The 18,052-nt window shown below is 41.4% G+C and overlaps 2 protein-coding genes across 2 annotated transcripts; both read right to left on the bottom strand.

Moving 5' to 3' along the window:
* Nucleotides 1–485: 485 nt before the first annotated feature.
* LOC127295586 (uncharacterized) lies at nucleotides 486–10,130 on the bottom strand. The gene is made up of 9 exons (XM_051325550.1): nucleotides 9,699–10,130; nucleotides 9,132–9,253; nucleotides 8,738–8,864; nucleotides 8,591–8,647; nucleotides 8,436–8,522; nucleotides 8,248–8,349; nucleotides 8,085–8,167; nucleotides 6,356–7,979; nucleotides 486–1,437 (listed from the first exon to the last, which is right to left on the bottom strand). The coding sequence occupies exons 1-9, from the start codon at nucleotides 10,062–10,064 to the stop codon at nucleotides 889–891; spliced, it is 3,117 nt and encodes a 1,038-aa protein (XP_051181510.1). The 5' UTR covers nucleotides 10,065–10,130; the 3' UTR covers nucleotides 486–888.
* Nucleotides 10,131–13,891: 3,761 nt separating this feature from the next.
* Nucleotides 13,892–17,672, bottom strand: LOC127295587 (uncharacterized). The gene is made up of 8 exons (XM_051325551.2): nucleotides 17,143–17,672; nucleotides 16,779–16,846; nucleotides 16,246–16,312; nucleotides 15,854–16,008; nucleotides 15,700–15,770; nucleotides 15,500–15,568; nucleotides 15,152–15,252; nucleotides 13,892–14,598 (listed from the first exon to the last, which is right to left on the bottom strand). Exons 1-8 carry the CDS (start codon nucleotides 17,644–17,646, stop codon nucleotides 14,299–14,301), a joined length of 1,335 nt encoding a protein of 444 aa, XP_051181511.1. The 5' UTR covers nucleotides 17,647–17,672; the 3' UTR covers nucleotides 13,892–14,298.
* Between the last annotated feature and the right edge of the window lie 380 nt (nucleotides 17,673–18,052).

Below are 18,052 nucleotides of genomic sequence, written 5' to 3'. Positions count from 1 at the left end.
AGTTGCTTGACATGCATATTTGTCTCGTGTCCTGACCATATGTGTAATTTATGTAAAAAGATTGTCCAATGAAATATATATGGTTATTTAAAAAAAACGAGATATTTATTAGATTAAAGATGCACAGTGGAAAATATAGATGATACTCATTCGCAAAAAAAAAAGATGATGATACTTTTTAACGCTAAGTGAACACTGCAATGCTACAGAGCAATTCACAAGAAACAACAGCATAACACTCACTTCTGTAATTCTGCTGTCATTACTGCTTAAGCATACCATGATGGAAGAAAAGTACAGACCAATTTTCGGTGTGTTTTACATGTGATACACCCTCGGTTGCATAATGTGCTGAATGCATTTCTGCACAAGATAAGAATATCGTTCCTACAACAACAAAAAAAAGCTCCAAAACTGAAAATGCACTCAACATGTAAAGGAGTGCAGCTGCACAACTGTGCAAGCAGCAGTTATTTCATAGTACGTAGAGAACACAGAAATGTTCTTTCGAAGAAGCGCGGTATCAGAATTACCAAGCAGTATAAGTTATTCTCCCCACACGAGAGTATAATCCATAACAACTACGTGCAGGCACTCAGTCTGCTGCCATTGCCAATCTTATTAGCCTATATCAATCTGACAAAAATGTGCCACATAATGTAGAATCTATAGAGGTCAGCTACAAAGGCATCATGTGAATGCTTTGTACATTTTTTGTCCTATTCCAATCATCAAAAAATTTATGAAATCTACAGTGTCTCAAACTTGAATCCCTAGGCAATGGCCCGCATACACCTTTACCTGACATTTTGATACCTCCGAATTACTGCTATGATAATATAAGATCAAGTATTGTCTAGCTCAAGGCGAGTTCAAGGCTTCAAGCATCTAACCATTACCACCCCAACGACGTTTCCTGGCAGGTCGCTGATTCTTCGCATCTTCTGCAGCACACGCAACAGCTAGCTGTTCGGACTTCCCATTGTCTTCCTCCTTTTGGGCAACAACAGGCTCTTTGAACCTATCCCTTCTCTTTTGCATCTTTTCCATCACCGCAAGTATACGTTTCTCGTCACATTCCTTTGTAGCTCCAACATCTTTTGGCATTCCACTGGCACTCTCTAACTGAGCTGCTGAGCTTGCTTCGACCACTGATCTCAATACTGCCTTCCTTGGTTTGCTAAGCTGAACAGTATCCTCATGGTCCTCTTCAATCAGTTCACCCTCCTCAATCTCATCTGCATCGGTATTTTGGCGTTTTTGGCATCTTTTCTTCTCCAAATCCTGATAGACTGACTGTTGATAGCTTCCATTCAGTTTCTTCACCTTCTGGCGTACATCCTGGTGTTTGCTACCGTCCAAATTCTTGTCTGCAGCAAGACATCCCCCACTTTCGCTTTCAATTTCACACCTTGTCTCATTGCCTTGGCGCTTAAACTGCAACAAGATGATAATACAAAATTGAGGAACAAAAATCCAGCAAATGGTGAGGCAGTGATAATATAAATCTGAGGGACAAAAGTCCAGCAGATGGTGAGGCGCATGCATGAAAAATAGTGGTACAAAGGTACACCTCCTCTTTTACTGAAATGCCAAATACAAAGAAATAGTCTGAACAATTAAGATATTTGTGTTTCACTGAAACTATTCCTAAAGCTTGGAAAGATAGTCCTTGTCGTTGATACACAAAGGTGTTATAGAAGCGAAGGGCTTTGACACAAGAAAAAACTACGATATACTGTCTTGATCAGCAATTTCCTGTTGGGAGTTGTGATTTTAGTCATTTTACTAGGGTGGTCGGCTTGACAAAGCACATAGGCATACAAAGAGAACGAAAAAGGTCCATTGCAAATCCTTAAGTTTGATGTGTGCTCTAAGTCAAACCCTGTAATTCCAATCCTTGAATTGGGGACCCTGAACTTCCTAATCCTAAGCCATCCCAGGACCTAAGCTCTTTTGGCATAGAGAAATAGGGGAGGGATGTTGACCATGTCCCCTTCTTTCATTATCGAAAAAATGTCCCCTTCTTTCGAGTTGAACAGTAGGCCTGTCCGTGCCACCCAACACTAAAGCCGGCCCAGGTCTCCATGGCCAGGCTCAAGATCCAGGAGAACCTCGACGACCTACCAAAGATGACGATGCTACCGAGCACAACCCCCATGTCATCGATGCTACCTTCTCCCATTCTCCACTTTGACCGACGTATGCCCCTTAATCTCCTTGGGCAGAGAGGGTGTATTTGGTTTGAGCCCAAACTAACCCAGCCAAAATTTTGGCGAAGGATTTGTGCGCCCTCAGCACGCCCAGGCCCTGGCAAGATTTACAAAGCAGAATAGTGGGGGGGGGGGGGGGGGGGGGGGGGTTGGGCGCACCAATATTTTGGCGGCGTTCCAAATGGAAGACAAATCTAGCGGGTGTGCCAAAAAAATTGGTAGGGTCAACATCGCCAGTAAACCAAACATGCCCTGAGTGTCCCCCGAACATTTGCTTGTGACTACATTATCCCCTTCCCTTGCCAGTAGGTAGTCTCATACAATCAATTGCACGATTATGCCCTGGTGCCACTGCCACCTCAGTGTAAGACCCACTCCACGGCCGCCGGTTGCAGGTCTCTCCATACTAACCCCATCTCCCTTCAGCTGGTGGCATGAGAAGAAAAAAGAGAAAACTAGAAAGTGTTGGTGTTGTGAGAAGAAGAATCAAGGAGGTAAGTAGGGCTAGTATTGTATTTTTCTCTTAAAAAGAACTGAAATGTAGGGCTGATCAAATCCTGTAGTAGCGAATGATCCCAATACAGTCAAACACCCAAATGGGAAGTAATGGCTGGGTTGGCCAGGTTCAATGCAGATGTGCAATTTGAATTTCGGGGTTTATTTCAAACTGAATAAACAAACTTTAGAGCTGAAAATGGACCTTTTCCTAAGGAACAATTATTGTCAATTTTGTAGTAGTAATCTGATGCTATAAGATTGTAAAATAGTACATGAGTTACAGACAAAAGTTGGTAAACCAACAACCAGGCCCAAAGGAAAATATCATAAGCATGTTCTTAAGCAACAAGTATATAATAATTTAGAGGGTATTAGCTGCTACAAAAAAAAAGTCACAGCACTGCTAAAAATATGTTAACCAAAATGTTCCTCTAAGTATATTAATAAACCATGCAGGCAAGTAAGGATTAATACTTAAGAGTAATTGCATGTGTCAAGTACCAGCTGGATATAACCAGTTGTGAACATTTTTGTTGGACATGAACATGTTGTTGATCTGCACTAAGGATAAAAAGTATGAACCTGACCGTAAATGTACCAAACCGTGAGTATTTAGATGATATGATAAGTCAGAAATAGAAATAGATAGTAACTTGAGACATCTCCTGTTGCTTTCGTTTTCTTATCGATCATGCCATCTATCTATCTTTTCACTATCAGGGAAGAATAATTGAACTGAATGTGGTATTGTGGTTACTTCCCATTGACACCTAATCAATCTACCACATTTCTACTAGGGATTCAGAAGGAATATGTACACTTCACCAACAGTTGGAAACTGAAAAATATTTCCAAAAAGTAATAAGTAATAAATATAAATAAATCGTGTAGTAGAAAGGCAAGTATTCCAATTGAAGGAAAACAGCAAACATTATTAGAATACAAAAGTGAATTATGCAAGACGAAATAGAGCCTGGGATTGAGCTAAACTTGGGATTGAGCAGCAATCATGGGGTATTTCTGAAAACTAATTAGCCACCCCATTGGGTATTTGATTTTAACCTATGAGCTATAACATTTTAAAAGGAAGAGTAAAAGAAACTTTAGTAACAAAAAACTGCAAAGAAACACCCCTTTTCTCAGCATGCCAAATGCTAAAACTTAAATCCAAGCTTTCTCACACATCAGCACGTAATTCAGACACTTCTGTGTTATTGGTTTTCCAACAATAAACTCGACTAATTTGACTGCAATCTGGTTCAATCAAAATATCAAAGCACATTACAAGATTTTCCTGTCAGTGAAAGTGTGCATCACCTGTCATCGGTTGATGATATGCAGCATGACCCTTTGAATGTTGTTAAATTCCGAATTTCAGAATCTAGCAAGCAAAATCTAATATATTCTCAGGTTATTAATTAACTCCAGAAATAAGACCAAAGGCATTATACAAATACAGAATCTGCGTTAGTTTAAACATTATTGAGTTACAGATTTACAGTACATTTTGTTTGTTTAGAAGTAAGGGTACAATCAAGTGTAATTAAGCATTATTACTTCCTCCATATCACAAATACATGACGCACCGGACATGCCTTTAATCGAACTTTTAAAACCTTAACTACGGATATATCATTTTAAATATTAAGACCGGAAATAGTAAAATCATACATATAATTTGTCTCAAAAAGTATTTCTACAATACTTATTTGGTTAGAGGGAGTATATATATATATAATACACTCAAGAAAATAAAACCATGTGGAATAAAACCAAAATACCACTGAAAGCACGTGTAAGAGCACATTAATTACAAGTGGATAAGGGCAGTGGGCATTGTACTGACACCGTGACACCTAGTCAATCTCCTCTAGAAGGATAGTAAGCATCAGGAAATGCTATTTGCCAAACAAATCAATAAAAGAAAAATTAGCAGCGGATATGTTATGTCATGGTACAGGGATAAAGCCAAATGTAAAGTACAATAAGTTCAAAATGCTAGCCAGCTCAAGTTCTTGAATATTGTAAGTGCAGTCAGCAGAGAGCAAGGCAAACTTAATTGTACGAGTAGAACAATTTCTCACCACTCACACCTCAAGAGTTGAAAAGGAATTTCATCATTATTATGTATTTTTCTAGAAAAGAACACATTTTCCTTGGAAGTTGATCCATTTGAAGAAGCGAATCGTAACTTAATTGGAAATGCTCAAATAGAAGTTCTGTTCTAGTACGTTTTACTGAGTTCCTATGGCCAGATATACAAAGCAGATACAATATGCTCACGAGGAAAGTAAGTGAAATGGAGCTATAATGTGTGATTTCCTGAACTTGGATCTACTCAATTATTACCATTTATCAAGGAACAGCACATCTACATCGTGAAGAAGAGCTTGACATGAACATGCCAGTATTTAGTCTATGGTCAGACATACAAACCAGACACAATATGCTCACGAGGAAAGTAACACGGAGGTATAATGTTGATTTCCTGAACTTGGATCTACTCAATTATTACCATTTATCAAGAAACAGCACATCTACATCGTGAAGAAGAGCTTGACATGAACAAGCCTATTACCATTTATCAATTATTCATGTCCTGCTATATATGCAAGTATTTAGTCTGATTATTATCAAGAATCAGGGCATTCCTGGCTTCATACATGTTCAACATACTAAAATCATAGAGGATTTAACATTTCACTGACCACATATGAGTGAATAATGGTGCAGAAAAATTTAATCACACATCAAAGATTGAACAGAAGTATGCAAATGCCGAAACAGGAGCACGGTATAGTCTCAAGGGTGGAAAAGAAGCTAACAAAGTTGTGACAGTGCATTAAAGTGGGACAAGAGTACTAAACAACAATACAATAAGATCAGATATTGTTATGAACGTGCCAACAACTATCCCCTCCAGACAGTAGTTATCCCGGTATAAACCATAGGTCATACCAGAAATACAAAAGCAAGTGTCTAGGGATGCAAGTGGGTCACCATTAGGGTACCATTTACCCTCTTTAGTTCAAAGAAAACTAACTTTTGCAATGGCATTATCATTTTAGAAAAGCTGGTTCTTTTTATTCGAACTAAAGAGGGTACAGGGTACCCTAGTAGTGATCCGCTTGCATCTCAACAAGGGACAGTTCAAAATGTGGATAACAGGACTAACATGGGCAAAAGCTAACCCATAACCCATAAAAATCTAGAATTGTGTTGCAGAGTTATTCCAGACCTTGCTTACGGACATGGAGTGAGACTATATCTGACCAATATCCAAGTTGGATTAAAAATGACAGAAAAAGATTGTAGGATCTCAACAGTATCAGATCATCTAAAAACAGCTTAGACAAGAAGCACATGCCTTTTTTGGCAAGTGCTTAAATGCCCATCCAAACAATAGTAACTGAAATTTCAGAGAAACTGCGGACTTGCAACTATCCACTACTGGACTGAGCTATGTGCAATTCAGTTTCGAGCAGAGCATAAAGCACCACAACTATTTCCCCCTTTCTATGTGCATGTGTGTGTTGACTGAACTCACCATCTTGCCACAAAAAGAACTTAACATGTAAAGGAAAAGATCTATTGAAACTTATATGTGTGTACAACATTGCTGATTTTGTCTTCTCAAAGTTTACCTTTCTTTTCCTATTATTCAAGTGGATGCTATCTGCGTCCTTGAGCTGAAAATTCAAGCGCTCATGCCTTCTCTCAATGTTTGAAATGGTTTTATTATTTCTCATAACGCTGAAACTACAAATGGCTTCTCTAACGAAATCATTCGGCGAATTGTGCACTTCTGCAGCATATGGCTTCTGATCACTGATCATGGATTGGTGATGTGTCAATCTTCTCCCTTTTGGAAACGCTAAGCCGCCAAAATCTTTATGGTTAATGGAGCCCATATCAGCATGGAGCCTCCTCTTGACTGGCAGAATACAGCAACCAGTCTCAGCGGCTGCAGCAGATCGCTGAATGTTGCCGACGTGAACTGACGAACTATGCTGCTTGCTATCTTGATCATATCCATCATGATCATATCTCATCATTTCAGCCTGCCGGATTCTTTCGTTATCAATGCATCTGTTTCTTGAGCTCAAGGAGGTTAAACCAGGAGAAGGCCAGTTCCTCTCAGAGTTTTTGGGGTAGTCATTTGCCTGAGGAGACAAAACAAGGTGGTAGGGATGCCCCAAATGCTCATAATTGCTTTCTGCAGATCTTCTGCTTCGGTATTCTCCTCTAACCTCAGGACCTCGCAACTCACGAGATCTGTAGCCATTGTAATGGAAAAATTCATCATCTTCACTGTGGTCATGTGTCTCATGTCGGACTCTTCTTGTCTCCTGGTAGTAACTTTCTCTGTATACCCTCCCATCAACGTCATCAGAAACTTCAGCTTTTAGCATTGACTTGTACCCATATCTATAATCATGACGTTGCTGCCACCCCTTGGCTGAAGAGAAATTTTCCACAGCATCTTCATCATCATTGAATTCATGCCAAGAACGGCTTCGCTGATGGTTAGAGACGCGGCTAAAGTGCTGCACATCATTTCTCAAAGCTGCTCTCTCAATAGGTGAATAATCACGCTTTTCATACACCTTATTGCGAACAGCATTGCGACAATCATTGCTGAGGAAAGTGGAGTCAGATCTTTTCCCCTCATACTCTCTAGCATATCTACTAGGGTACCTATCTGCTATTGTTTCTTCCTTGTTAAACACATCATGCCTATCATGCCTTACACGAGCAGAACTTTTCCTCTTCTGTTCTTTTTCCCCTTCACGTCCAGGTTTAAGGATACGGTAGCCATTTTGTCGGTTCGCGTATACTCCACTGGACTTGAAATCAGGTTCATGTGTCCTCAGAAATTTAGTTGCCTTGTGATATCTATCATCAGAAGGTGAGGGGGTAGAGCTATGGCTGTCTCCCTTGTTACTTTCTTGGTCTGATTTACTTGACTGGCGGCACAAAACAGATCTGACATTTGCATCCTTAAATTTGGTGTCTGAATGAAGATCTTTGGAATTTGAATGTCTATTGGCTCTCTTAAAATAGCGATCATCTGTTGATTCTTCAGAAAGCATGTCTGAATAATCAGGACTAGAAGAATGGCCCCTTGTACAGGCTGAATCTCTTAAATCCAGTTTGCCCCCAGTACATTCTGAGGAACTTGCACTAAGCACTTCCTTATCAACCACCCTATCCACCACAAGGCTGGTTTCTTTCAAACATTTGACACCGGGACTGTTAGCCAATATTCTGCATTTATTGTGATTGAGGACACGATCAGTTCAATAAACATTTTGTGTAATACAGGATGACATCCTCAAAAAAACAGGAACATGTAGTTTCAGCTATGCTTACCTTTCAGTAGTCATGCACTTGTCATTTACTGTTGAGTTGTCATATGAATTGGAGTGATTTGAGGGTGAACGTGTCATGTTTACCTGTACAATCAGATTACTAGTTAGAAGACATAATCCAGAAGATATAGCTACGGCATATTAGAGACCTTGAAGAAACATACATGTATCACAACATCAGAATCCCTTTGCCTCGGACGCCACAAATCTGCTGACGGAAGACGTTCAAGCCCACCACCTTCAACATGGATTGCTCTACCCTTTGGCTAGATGTATGGTATTATGTTAGCTCTGACAAAGTGAGCAAAAGGCATGTATTGATTACACTGCACCAAAGTTAACTTCAGATTACCTTGTCAAGGTCATCACTTGCATTGAATTCAGAATAAGTTGCTGACTTTGGCATTGACTTACAAGATTCAAGATTGTGATATGATTCCTGTATGCAGAGATATGTAAGAGAATACTTAATAAGCACAATGGTAAACCTTCAAGGCCATGCCTCACCTGATCCATTCCTAACGACTTTCCTGCAAGACATCTGTCTTTCTGTGTGAACTCTTTCTGCAGGAAAAAACAGTAAAGTTGTTCTATTATAGTTTCCAAACGAACCATGTCCCAGCATCATGGACAAAAAAGGGTCGTGGAACCTACCATGCCAAAACAATATTTTCTCCAGCCTTCTTCACCCAGACCAAAATTGAAGTAGTCGGTAAGATCCACACCACGTTGTCTCCAAGGCTTCTTTTGAAATGCTTCAATGTTTACATCAAAGACTGTCCTGCAACGTTTTACCAGCATTGAGTAAGCAACCAAATGCAACTACATATCCGAATTATGATAGAAAGGCACATAGACAGACATGATAATTCATCGCAGCTAATTCATACCAATAAAGAAGAGAGCAAAGGTTACAAGTGATCTAATGTATAATCACCAACAAGAACAGAAATACTCGTATCCAAATAGAGCACGAGTAGCAACGTTCGGTGTTAGAGAAAATTACAGGACCATTTGCTCTTGTGCTCGGATGAAAGTTGGCTCGTACCTGTTCCTTGGCAAGAAAAAGTAATAATCCTTCTGAAATGCTTGCTGGTGACCTATATCACCTTGTCCTGTGATTGGTACTGTTGTTTTGTCAAGAGGCCCTTTGTAGTGGTGCCCGCCAAGCTGGAACAAGGCAACCAAACATAATAAATATATACAATCAACAGAGTTGATACTTGCACAATGGAACAGACAGCCACATGTACTATGTCATTCAATTAAAATTTGTTACGGAAATGAGTACATCTACAAATACAAAAATTGCAATCCCAAGCTACACTCCCCATGTATCATAAGTCAGAACAACATGAATTGGGATGTAAAGCTTCACAATCAATTTGGGCTTGCTCACTAAAGGCTTGGGTATGAATGTCAGGGGCCTGTGCAAGCTATGCATCATGGGTTGTATTGAGGCCGATGCAGAAAAAATCAGCACATTTATAGCGATTCCTAATTGCCAAGTTCCCAGCCCAACGAAAACGCCAGCAGACAAGAGTAAATTTTAGCTAACGCTTTAACGAATTTGACACTAGAAGGTGGCAATTCCTCATAAATTCGCGAAGCATACCTTGCGCGGGCCGCCGTCGCTACCAGACAGACCCTTCAAGAGGCTCGCCCGAAGCTCCCTCTCCTCACTCTCCCCGTCACACCGGCCGGCAGAAGGAGGCGGCGGCGGCGCGCAGCCGTCCTCGTTGAGCACGATGTGGAGGTCGTCCTCGCTCTCGTCTTCGCTGCTGCTGCTGTAGCCCGCGAGCCCGTCCCCCAAATCCACCGCCTCGTTCGCGTCGTCGGAGTCCTTGGCGTTGGAGCCGCCGCTCTCCCCCGCGGCGGCTAGCGCGGCGGTCACCTGGTCGTCGAGGTCGGCGTAGAGGTCGTCGACGTCGTCGTCGTTCGCCGCTGCGGAGGCGGAGGCGGCGCCCGCTGGGTCGGCCATGGAGGAGCGAGAGGGGACGCTAATGGATGCTAACCGCTAATGGTAAGCCATTGGAGAGGCGTGGCGTGAAGCAGGTTGCGCAAAAACCTTGCTGCTAAGCCTAAAACCCTAGCAACCAGATTCTCACGGGCCGGTGATGGCAACTGCAAACTGTTCATGGGCCGCACCGGCCTCCCATTTTTTCTTCTCTTTTGGGCTCAACCTTTGGAGCGTTCCCGCGAAACAAAAACATAGTGCCATTTGCATCACACACAAAATACGCAATCCCTATTCTCCGCTCAACGCGGGAGCGAGCGGTCGCTCCGCTCAGAGCGGGATCGAGTTGGGCCGGCCCATTAGCGGCCGCTCAACGCGGGAGCGAGCGGTCGCTCCGCTCAGAGCGGGATCGAGTTGGGCCGGCCCATTAGCGGCGGAATTGGTTTTCCTTCGTTTTTTTTCTTCAGTTTTCTCATTCTCAACTGTTTTTCCATTTGGTTCTGGTGTTTTTTTCTCCAGTTATTTTTTTGCCGATTGGTTTTTTCTGAACTTTCGAAAATTTGAATTTTTTCAAATTTGAACGTTTTTTAAGTTTCAACATTTTTAGATTTGATTTTTTTAAATTTGAACAATTTTTATTTCGAACACTTTTAGATATGAACATTTTTCGCGTTTGAACAATTTTCAGATTTGATATTTTTTTTAAATTTGCATACTTTTTAATTTGAATTTTTTTCAATTTGAAACTTTTTCATATTCGAACATTTTTTAGTTTGATCATTTGCTGGGATTGGAAGGAGTATTTATTTCTTCTCTTTTTATGTTTCTTTTCATCTCAAAATTTATCTACATAGTTTTAAAAATATTCGTCAGGTCTAAATTGTACAACACTAAAACATAGGTTCACGGATTTGAAGAAATGTCCACGAGGTGTAAAATTTTGTTCATGGGTTCACATAAATAAATTCATGGATTCAAAAAATGTTTCTTTCAAAAAGTTAAAAGAATAATTTATTGTTCATCAATTTGTGTTCTTCGGAAATTGTTTCACGGCCTTTTTATATTCTTCATAATTGGTTCATGGTCCTTTCCGTTCACGAAATTTTTGGCCTTCGTTTTCAGTTCATGGACTTTTTTTGTTCATGATTATTTTTTATTCTTCACAAATTTGTCCACGGAATTTTTCTGTTCTTCGTCAATTAGTTCATGGATTTTCCTGTTCATGAACTTTTTTTGTTCGTTGCGCTTTTTCAGTGCGCGGACATTTTTCTTCATGGATTTTTTTATTCTTCACAAATTGGTACACGGCTGTTCTTTTGTTCTTCATAAATTGGTTCACGACATTTTCTTGTTCAAAAATGTTTCTTATCACGGCCTCTCTTTTTTATGTTCATGGACTTTTTTGTTCATTCTTTTTTTTTGTTCTTTGCCAATCAGTTCATGGCCTTTTCCCGTTCTTCGTAAATTGGTTCACGCCCCTTTTCGTGTTCACGAATTTTTGCTATTCACGGCCACTTTTCAGTTCACGGATTTGTTTTCATGGCTTTTTTCGTTCTTCGCAAATTGGCTGACGACCTTTTTCTATTCAATAAAATTTGTTGGCAATTGTTTTTTTAGGTCACGAAATTTTGGCGGATCAACTATTAATTTTTCAATTCATTAATAATTTTTTTCGTTTTCACTGTTTTAGTCCCAAATGTTTTTGCCCTTCACGACCCTATTTTTCCATTAAAATGGTTCGCAAACTATATTTGGATTTTAGTTGACGAGCTTTTCGCGCACCCACTTCCTAATTTTTGTGTTCATTTAAATTTGTTTCATTTTTAAATATTTTTAGTGCCTACGTTTTTTGCGATAAAAAATAAATAAACGTTCACATATTAAAAATATTGTTCACGGGATTCCTTCAGATTTTTTGAGGATAAAAAGACTTTTCACATATTTTGCTGAAGTTCTGAACTTCAAGACGTAGTACTGTATATTTTAGTCTCCGGAGATCAACAGAGTTGTTCTCGTTTTGGTCCAATTCAAATATATGTGTCAAGAAGATTCTTTACGTTCTCTCTTCGTGAAGAAAGATGAACCTAACAAGTAAAAAGTACGCGGGAAAAAGAAGAGCTGCAGCAGTCGAGAGAAATCCACACGAAAATAATTGATAAACGTTCGAACAAACAATGCAGACTCGCTCGCACGCCCGAAAACCACTCCTGGGCCCAGCCCATTTGTTGATAGGGGGTATGCGGAGCCGACCGGAAGGTCCGCTTAAAGCGGAGAATAGGGGCACCCCACAAAATATGACGGATAAGCAGTTTTATTAACTCGGATTCAGTAACATGGGACACAGCAGCCCTGGAGAATTATTTCTTGCCCATGGATGTTGAACAGATTAGCCGGATCCCTTTGAGCACGCGCCGACAAAATGATGTTTGGGCATGGCACTATGATCGTTCGGGTATTTTTACCGTTCGCTCAGTTCCCATCCAAAATCCGTGTCTTTCTATGGAGACTGTCCCATCAATCACTCCCTACTGGAGATGTTCGACACCACCATCACATGCGTGTGCTCAGTATGTGGGTCGGAAGACTCCTTGAGGCATTCTCTACTGGTATGCAATATGTCGAGGTGTGTTTGGCCTTTGGTGAATGAAGACATAACTCAACACATGAGCTTGACAGAAGAGCCATCGGCCAAGCAATGGTTGTTTACCATGATGGACTCCTTGAGTCATGATGAGTTCATCGAGATGGCTGTTACGATGTGGGCAATTTGGTATGCTCGATGACGGCTAATACATGAAGGCGAACAACAGAGCCCTTTATCTACCTTCATGTTTGTCAGAAATTTCATGACGGATGTTGCTCTAGCTCCTAAACCTCCCTCCCAGGGAAAGGCTACAGCTGGACACCGACGAGATGGCAGGCTCCGCCTCCGGGTCTGGCAAAGATAAACGTAGACTCTGCTACGTCGAAGATAGGTTCGGAAGGTGTCATTGTTGTTGTCTGTAGAGATGACACGGACTTATATTTGGGGGCTTCGTCCCTGACGATCTCGGGAGGTTTTAGCCCTGCTACTCTTGAAGCCATGGCCTGCCGCGAGGCTTTAGCCTTGGCCCAGGATCTGGGGCTGACAAGTATTTGTGTTGCATCAAACTGTCTGAGCATGATTATGAATCTGCATAAGCCCTATTCTGGAGAGTATAGTATGGTCACCACAGAGATTACGAAGACGGCATCATCCTTTGTGATGTCAGTGTTTAGACATGAAAGTAGATCCTCTAATGGAGAGGCCCATCAACTTGCTCGTAATAGCGTCAGTCAAGGAATAGGACGCCAGTTGTGGCTCCTAAACCCACCTGATGGCTTATGTATTCATTTAAACCTTAGCTTCAATGAATAAAGAGTGCTTATGTATTCATTTAAACCTTTGCTTCAATGAATAAAGAGTGGTCGATTCTCCAAAAAAAATGATGGATTCCCCGGAAAAAAAGTGGATCTCTCAGAGCAAGTACAATAAGGTCTAGTCAGCTGGCTACAAGGATTAAAATAATATATTTATGTCTAGTTGGAGGAGAGAGAAGAGAGAGAATGTGAGTGGGCTCTTATGCAAGAGCTAGCTCTAGCACGTGCTCCTAGGCAAGGTGTGTGAATGAAAGGTGGACCATCCATTGAAAAAGTAGTACATTCTTATAGCCAACTATTGTACTTGTTGGCTACATGTTAACTATATATGACATGACATCCTGCTTATAGCCAACAACCGGCTATACTATTGGAGTTGCTCTCAAACAAAATGCTGGAATTCCAGAAACCAAGAACTTTTAATGGAGTGGCCCATTTCACACACAAAGAAATAATGCAGATCCTGATAACTGTATCTTTATTCCAAACAGACTGTAGAAAAAAAAATCCTAGACTCTGTCCTCCAAAGTCCAAACTTCCTGTGATATATATTCCTTCTACTATTACAAAGGCCCCTACTAAATCCTACCGGCAACAGCCATCACATTTGCACCAAATCTAGCTATAACGACTTGCGTATCAAATGTACATGAGCTGGTGTCAAAGTGACAGCATGAACTGACATACAACATTTACATAAAATGTACCTTGAAGTAACAATCAAAATCTGCCGTGTGTAGCATGTATTTTCTGTGCCCTACACTAGATTCCAAATGCAACCCAGGAATCGCTCTTCTCCAAAGGATGAAAGGGACTTACACACAGATGAAATACTAAACGGATTATTTCCTCCACCAAACTAGATCTCCTCAAGTTGTGTAAACTGGATGCTGCTCTTGTTCTTCGAAGCTGAGTAGCCCACAAAAACTGACACGCAAACAGCCACTACTGAAAGGAGTAAGGCGAAGGCAGTTGCGGCATCCCACGAACGATTAGGAGCTGGGTGGTACTGAGAAGTTTCCAATGAAGGTTGTATATCCAGAGTCAACCAGTCGCAGCTGGCTGAATAATGTTGTGAGTTGCTCCATGGTTTGCCATCGGTTGGGTACCAGAAAGCTACAGCCATTTTGCTGGGCTCACCTATTGTGAACTGTGCATCCTGCATACCCAAAGACCCAAAGAAACATTTAGGTGCCAAACATATTTAGTAATCAAAAGTATGTAAATGATTTGAAATTTATTGTACTATATAAATATGAAGCATGCAACTCAGGCGCATTAATTCTTGAGTATTACAAACTGACCGACCATAAGAGGAGATATGCTTGAACTTGTGTTGCTGAAGAGACAGTACATAGTACAGACAATGTCCAAGGATCTGAACAGTCTCCGTTCGGAAAATTAGCACAGTATACATGTTTTAGTATGTTATCGTCCTAAGAGTACTGTGGCACTAACTCTGCCATAAGGTGCATGAATCTTATAGTATAAAAACAGTATAATTAAGAAAAATCACCCAACTACGGGTAATGTTGCTTACATGCAGTTACCCTTGAACAGCTAGCAAATTACAAATCTAGTTGTCAAAGGAACAGAAATATGATGGTATGGATGTATCTAACCATAAAACTTCATTTGTGCACATGTTCCTGGGTATGCTGGTTTTCATGTAGTAGAGTGGAAAAGAATGAAACAAGGTAATAGATAAGCACCTGCTGAAACTGGTCCATTGTTCTTAGGGGCCTTGAGAATTCAAAGTAATATGTGCCCTTGTCATCTTGTTTTCCATAAGGGCTGTCATCATCGACAAAACCTGAAGAGTTCACATGATATTAAGATGATGAAGTTCTACACTTTTAATTGGGTGCATTTGCCTTTTAATCAAGTCTAATATATAAGAACCAAAAATAGTTGAATGTTCCAAAGAGAATCACTTATTTGTTTCTGCGGAGATATGTATTTTTCAGCTTGTCTGAACACTATTGTGGTGTAAATGCAGGACTGGGTATCATGAGATCAATGACAAAATGTGAATCTGCTGATGATGCTCAATAACTTACCTGAATGGAATGTCAGGGAATTGTGCCACCAAGCCCCATGCCAATCGTTCTGAGCATTTGAATTGTTTTCTGAAATGCAAACCATCATGCAGGGTTTATGCACAAAATAATGAAAAATCATACAGTATAATATTCTAATCCAACAATGAAAATGTTAAATAAAAAAGATGATATTTCTTTGTTTCAAATAGCATGAGTACCTTTAGGGCCTATACCATCAAGGTAGCGGCAATGGGGATTCCATGCATAGGTATCAACAAGATGGCCAAATCTATATAAAATAAGTATTTCAACGTCCAAGTTTTCATATGATATACAACTATACAACCAACATGAGAGATAGAACAGAATTACCTATCACCTCCGTTTCCAGCTGCATTATCTATGTGATTGCCACCATAAAGACGCCCAGGAATAGCACTTCCAACTGAAAAGTGCATAATGTCAACCTCGTGATCTCTGCAACTTTTGCTCGTGCAAGAACCAGGCAAATCTTTGCACCCTCCCATCTAAAAAAGCAAACAGCTCCAAGTTTAAGATAAATTTAGTAACAGTAGAACAAACAGACTAAATGACATTATCCATATGTATAATGACCAATAGGCACTCAGTACAAACTACACGAAGAAATAAAGCTAACTACTTAGTAATATTCAGCAGTACTGTAATAAACTGTCACATATAATGGCTAGCATGTATCACCTTGACTTGAGAGTTAGGAATAATCAGGGATAAATCAAACTTACATTGTAATATGTGGCTTTTTCTCCAACTTGGAACATCAGAGCAACAGATGGGCATTTCTTACTATCGCTGCAATGTGCAGCAAGTCAGTCAAAAGCACAGGTTACTTGCTAGAAAACTGTATAGCTGAAAAGTAACGCTGCAAAGCTAACATGAAACACAAGGCACTATCAACTAAATCAAACCATCATTAGGCCTTTGGGAAGAAAAAGGATAAAAGAAAATGACATGCAATAACCACAACTCACGTGGCTACAATTGAACGACTTAGCAAGAAATAAATGTCTAAATAAAAGGAATGAACGAGATGATCTTAGCAGCCTACTGGGTGAGTTTCTACAGCAAACTGCAAAACAATATAGCTGACCGATGTCTCCAATTAAATGCAACACCTCTGAACTAAAAAAAGAAAGTGACCATGAAGAGCACTACAACTTCCACTAACTGTATCGTGCAGACCACTAACTGTATCATGCAGCCCAATAGCGTATATACACACTAACATAGAGCTGTACCACAGGAAAGTTAAAAGTACCCTTTAGTGTAAGCATAATCCCCATCAACTTGCAGCATGAAGAAAACATTGACGCCATCATGCACAGCCTGCACACACAGACACAGTCCATTCCAAAAGTTAAACAGAGCCACCACCACTTAGGAGACATCACACATACGAAATGGCTCTTCCACTGCAAACCCACAACACGACTAATTCGGACGGCTACTATAAATGACACTAGACATTTATGCGAGACAATGGGCCAAGCTCTGCGGTATAGCATCGGAGTTCAGGTATTCACAGGTCACCTTTCAGCAACTGGGGCAGCTACATCTTACGATCTACCCAGCAGTTCCACGGGATCCACAAGTTTCTGAAGTTCATAGAGAGGGGCGCGAACCTTGACGGTGACTTTGCCGCCGGTGTAGGCCTTGTCCTCGTCGGGGTCCAGCGCCGGTAGCAACGGGAACTCCGAGGCCTCCACGGCTTCCCAGTCGGTGGGGTGCCCGTCCAGGGTCACCTCCCCGGGGCGGAACTCCGCGAGCACGCGCCCGCCGGCGCCGGCACCGGCGCAGGTGGGCGCCTCGCCGTGGTGCTCGTGCGCGGCGGCGAGGGCCGCCGCGGCCAGGAGGAGCGCGAGCAACCTCATCGGGGCCGGCAGGCGGGAGAACGCGGATCGAGGCGCGGTCCGGCGGCGAGAACCTCGATGCTGGTCTACTCGGGCTGGCCCGCGCGGCGGCGTGGAGGAGAAGGCGTCTGCCGTCTCGCCGGCTTGGTTGGGAGCGTGGAATTTTGCGTCGCCGGCCCCGTGAACGGAGTGCTGACTTGACCGGAATGTCCCTGGGCAGCTGCCTTTGGCGTGTGGAGACCGGCGGAAGATGGGAGGGTGATTAGGGGATTTCATGGCGTCCAACGGAGACGCCAGATCTGACCATTCGACTGGTGGAATTTTGGGAAGGTGAAACCTGACTGGTCTCCTACGCTGATTTGGGAGGGTAAAATTGTTAAATCTCTGCAATTCTCGTCCATGCTTCGTATGGAGCTGTTGAAATGCCCGATTTGCTAGTCTCTCCGGTTCAAAATAATTACGGAGTACTACCAAAAGAATGGATGTAGTATTAAACCTGCTGAAAGTTACAAGTTCATCCAGTTCGATACTATTGCGTTAAGATTTGTACCCACAAATATTGTTCCCAAATTTAAGTATGCAAATTCGCAAAACCAGTTATGACCAGCAAACTACAAAATATGCAACCACCAAACTTCGGCTAGACGGAGAACTTAAGTTCATGACGGTCTAATATATTAAA

Source organism: Lolium perenne, chromosome 4 (assembly GCF_019359855.2).
Source record: "Lolium perenne isolate Kyuss_39 chromosome 4, Kyuss_2.0, whole genome shotgun sequence".
NCBI lineage: Eukaryota > Viridiplantae > Streptophyta > Magnoliopsida > Poales > Poaceae > Lolium > Lolium perenne.
The sequence above is the reverse complement of the archived record's forward strand: the minus strand, read 5'-3'. Positions and strand labels throughout refer to the sequence as shown.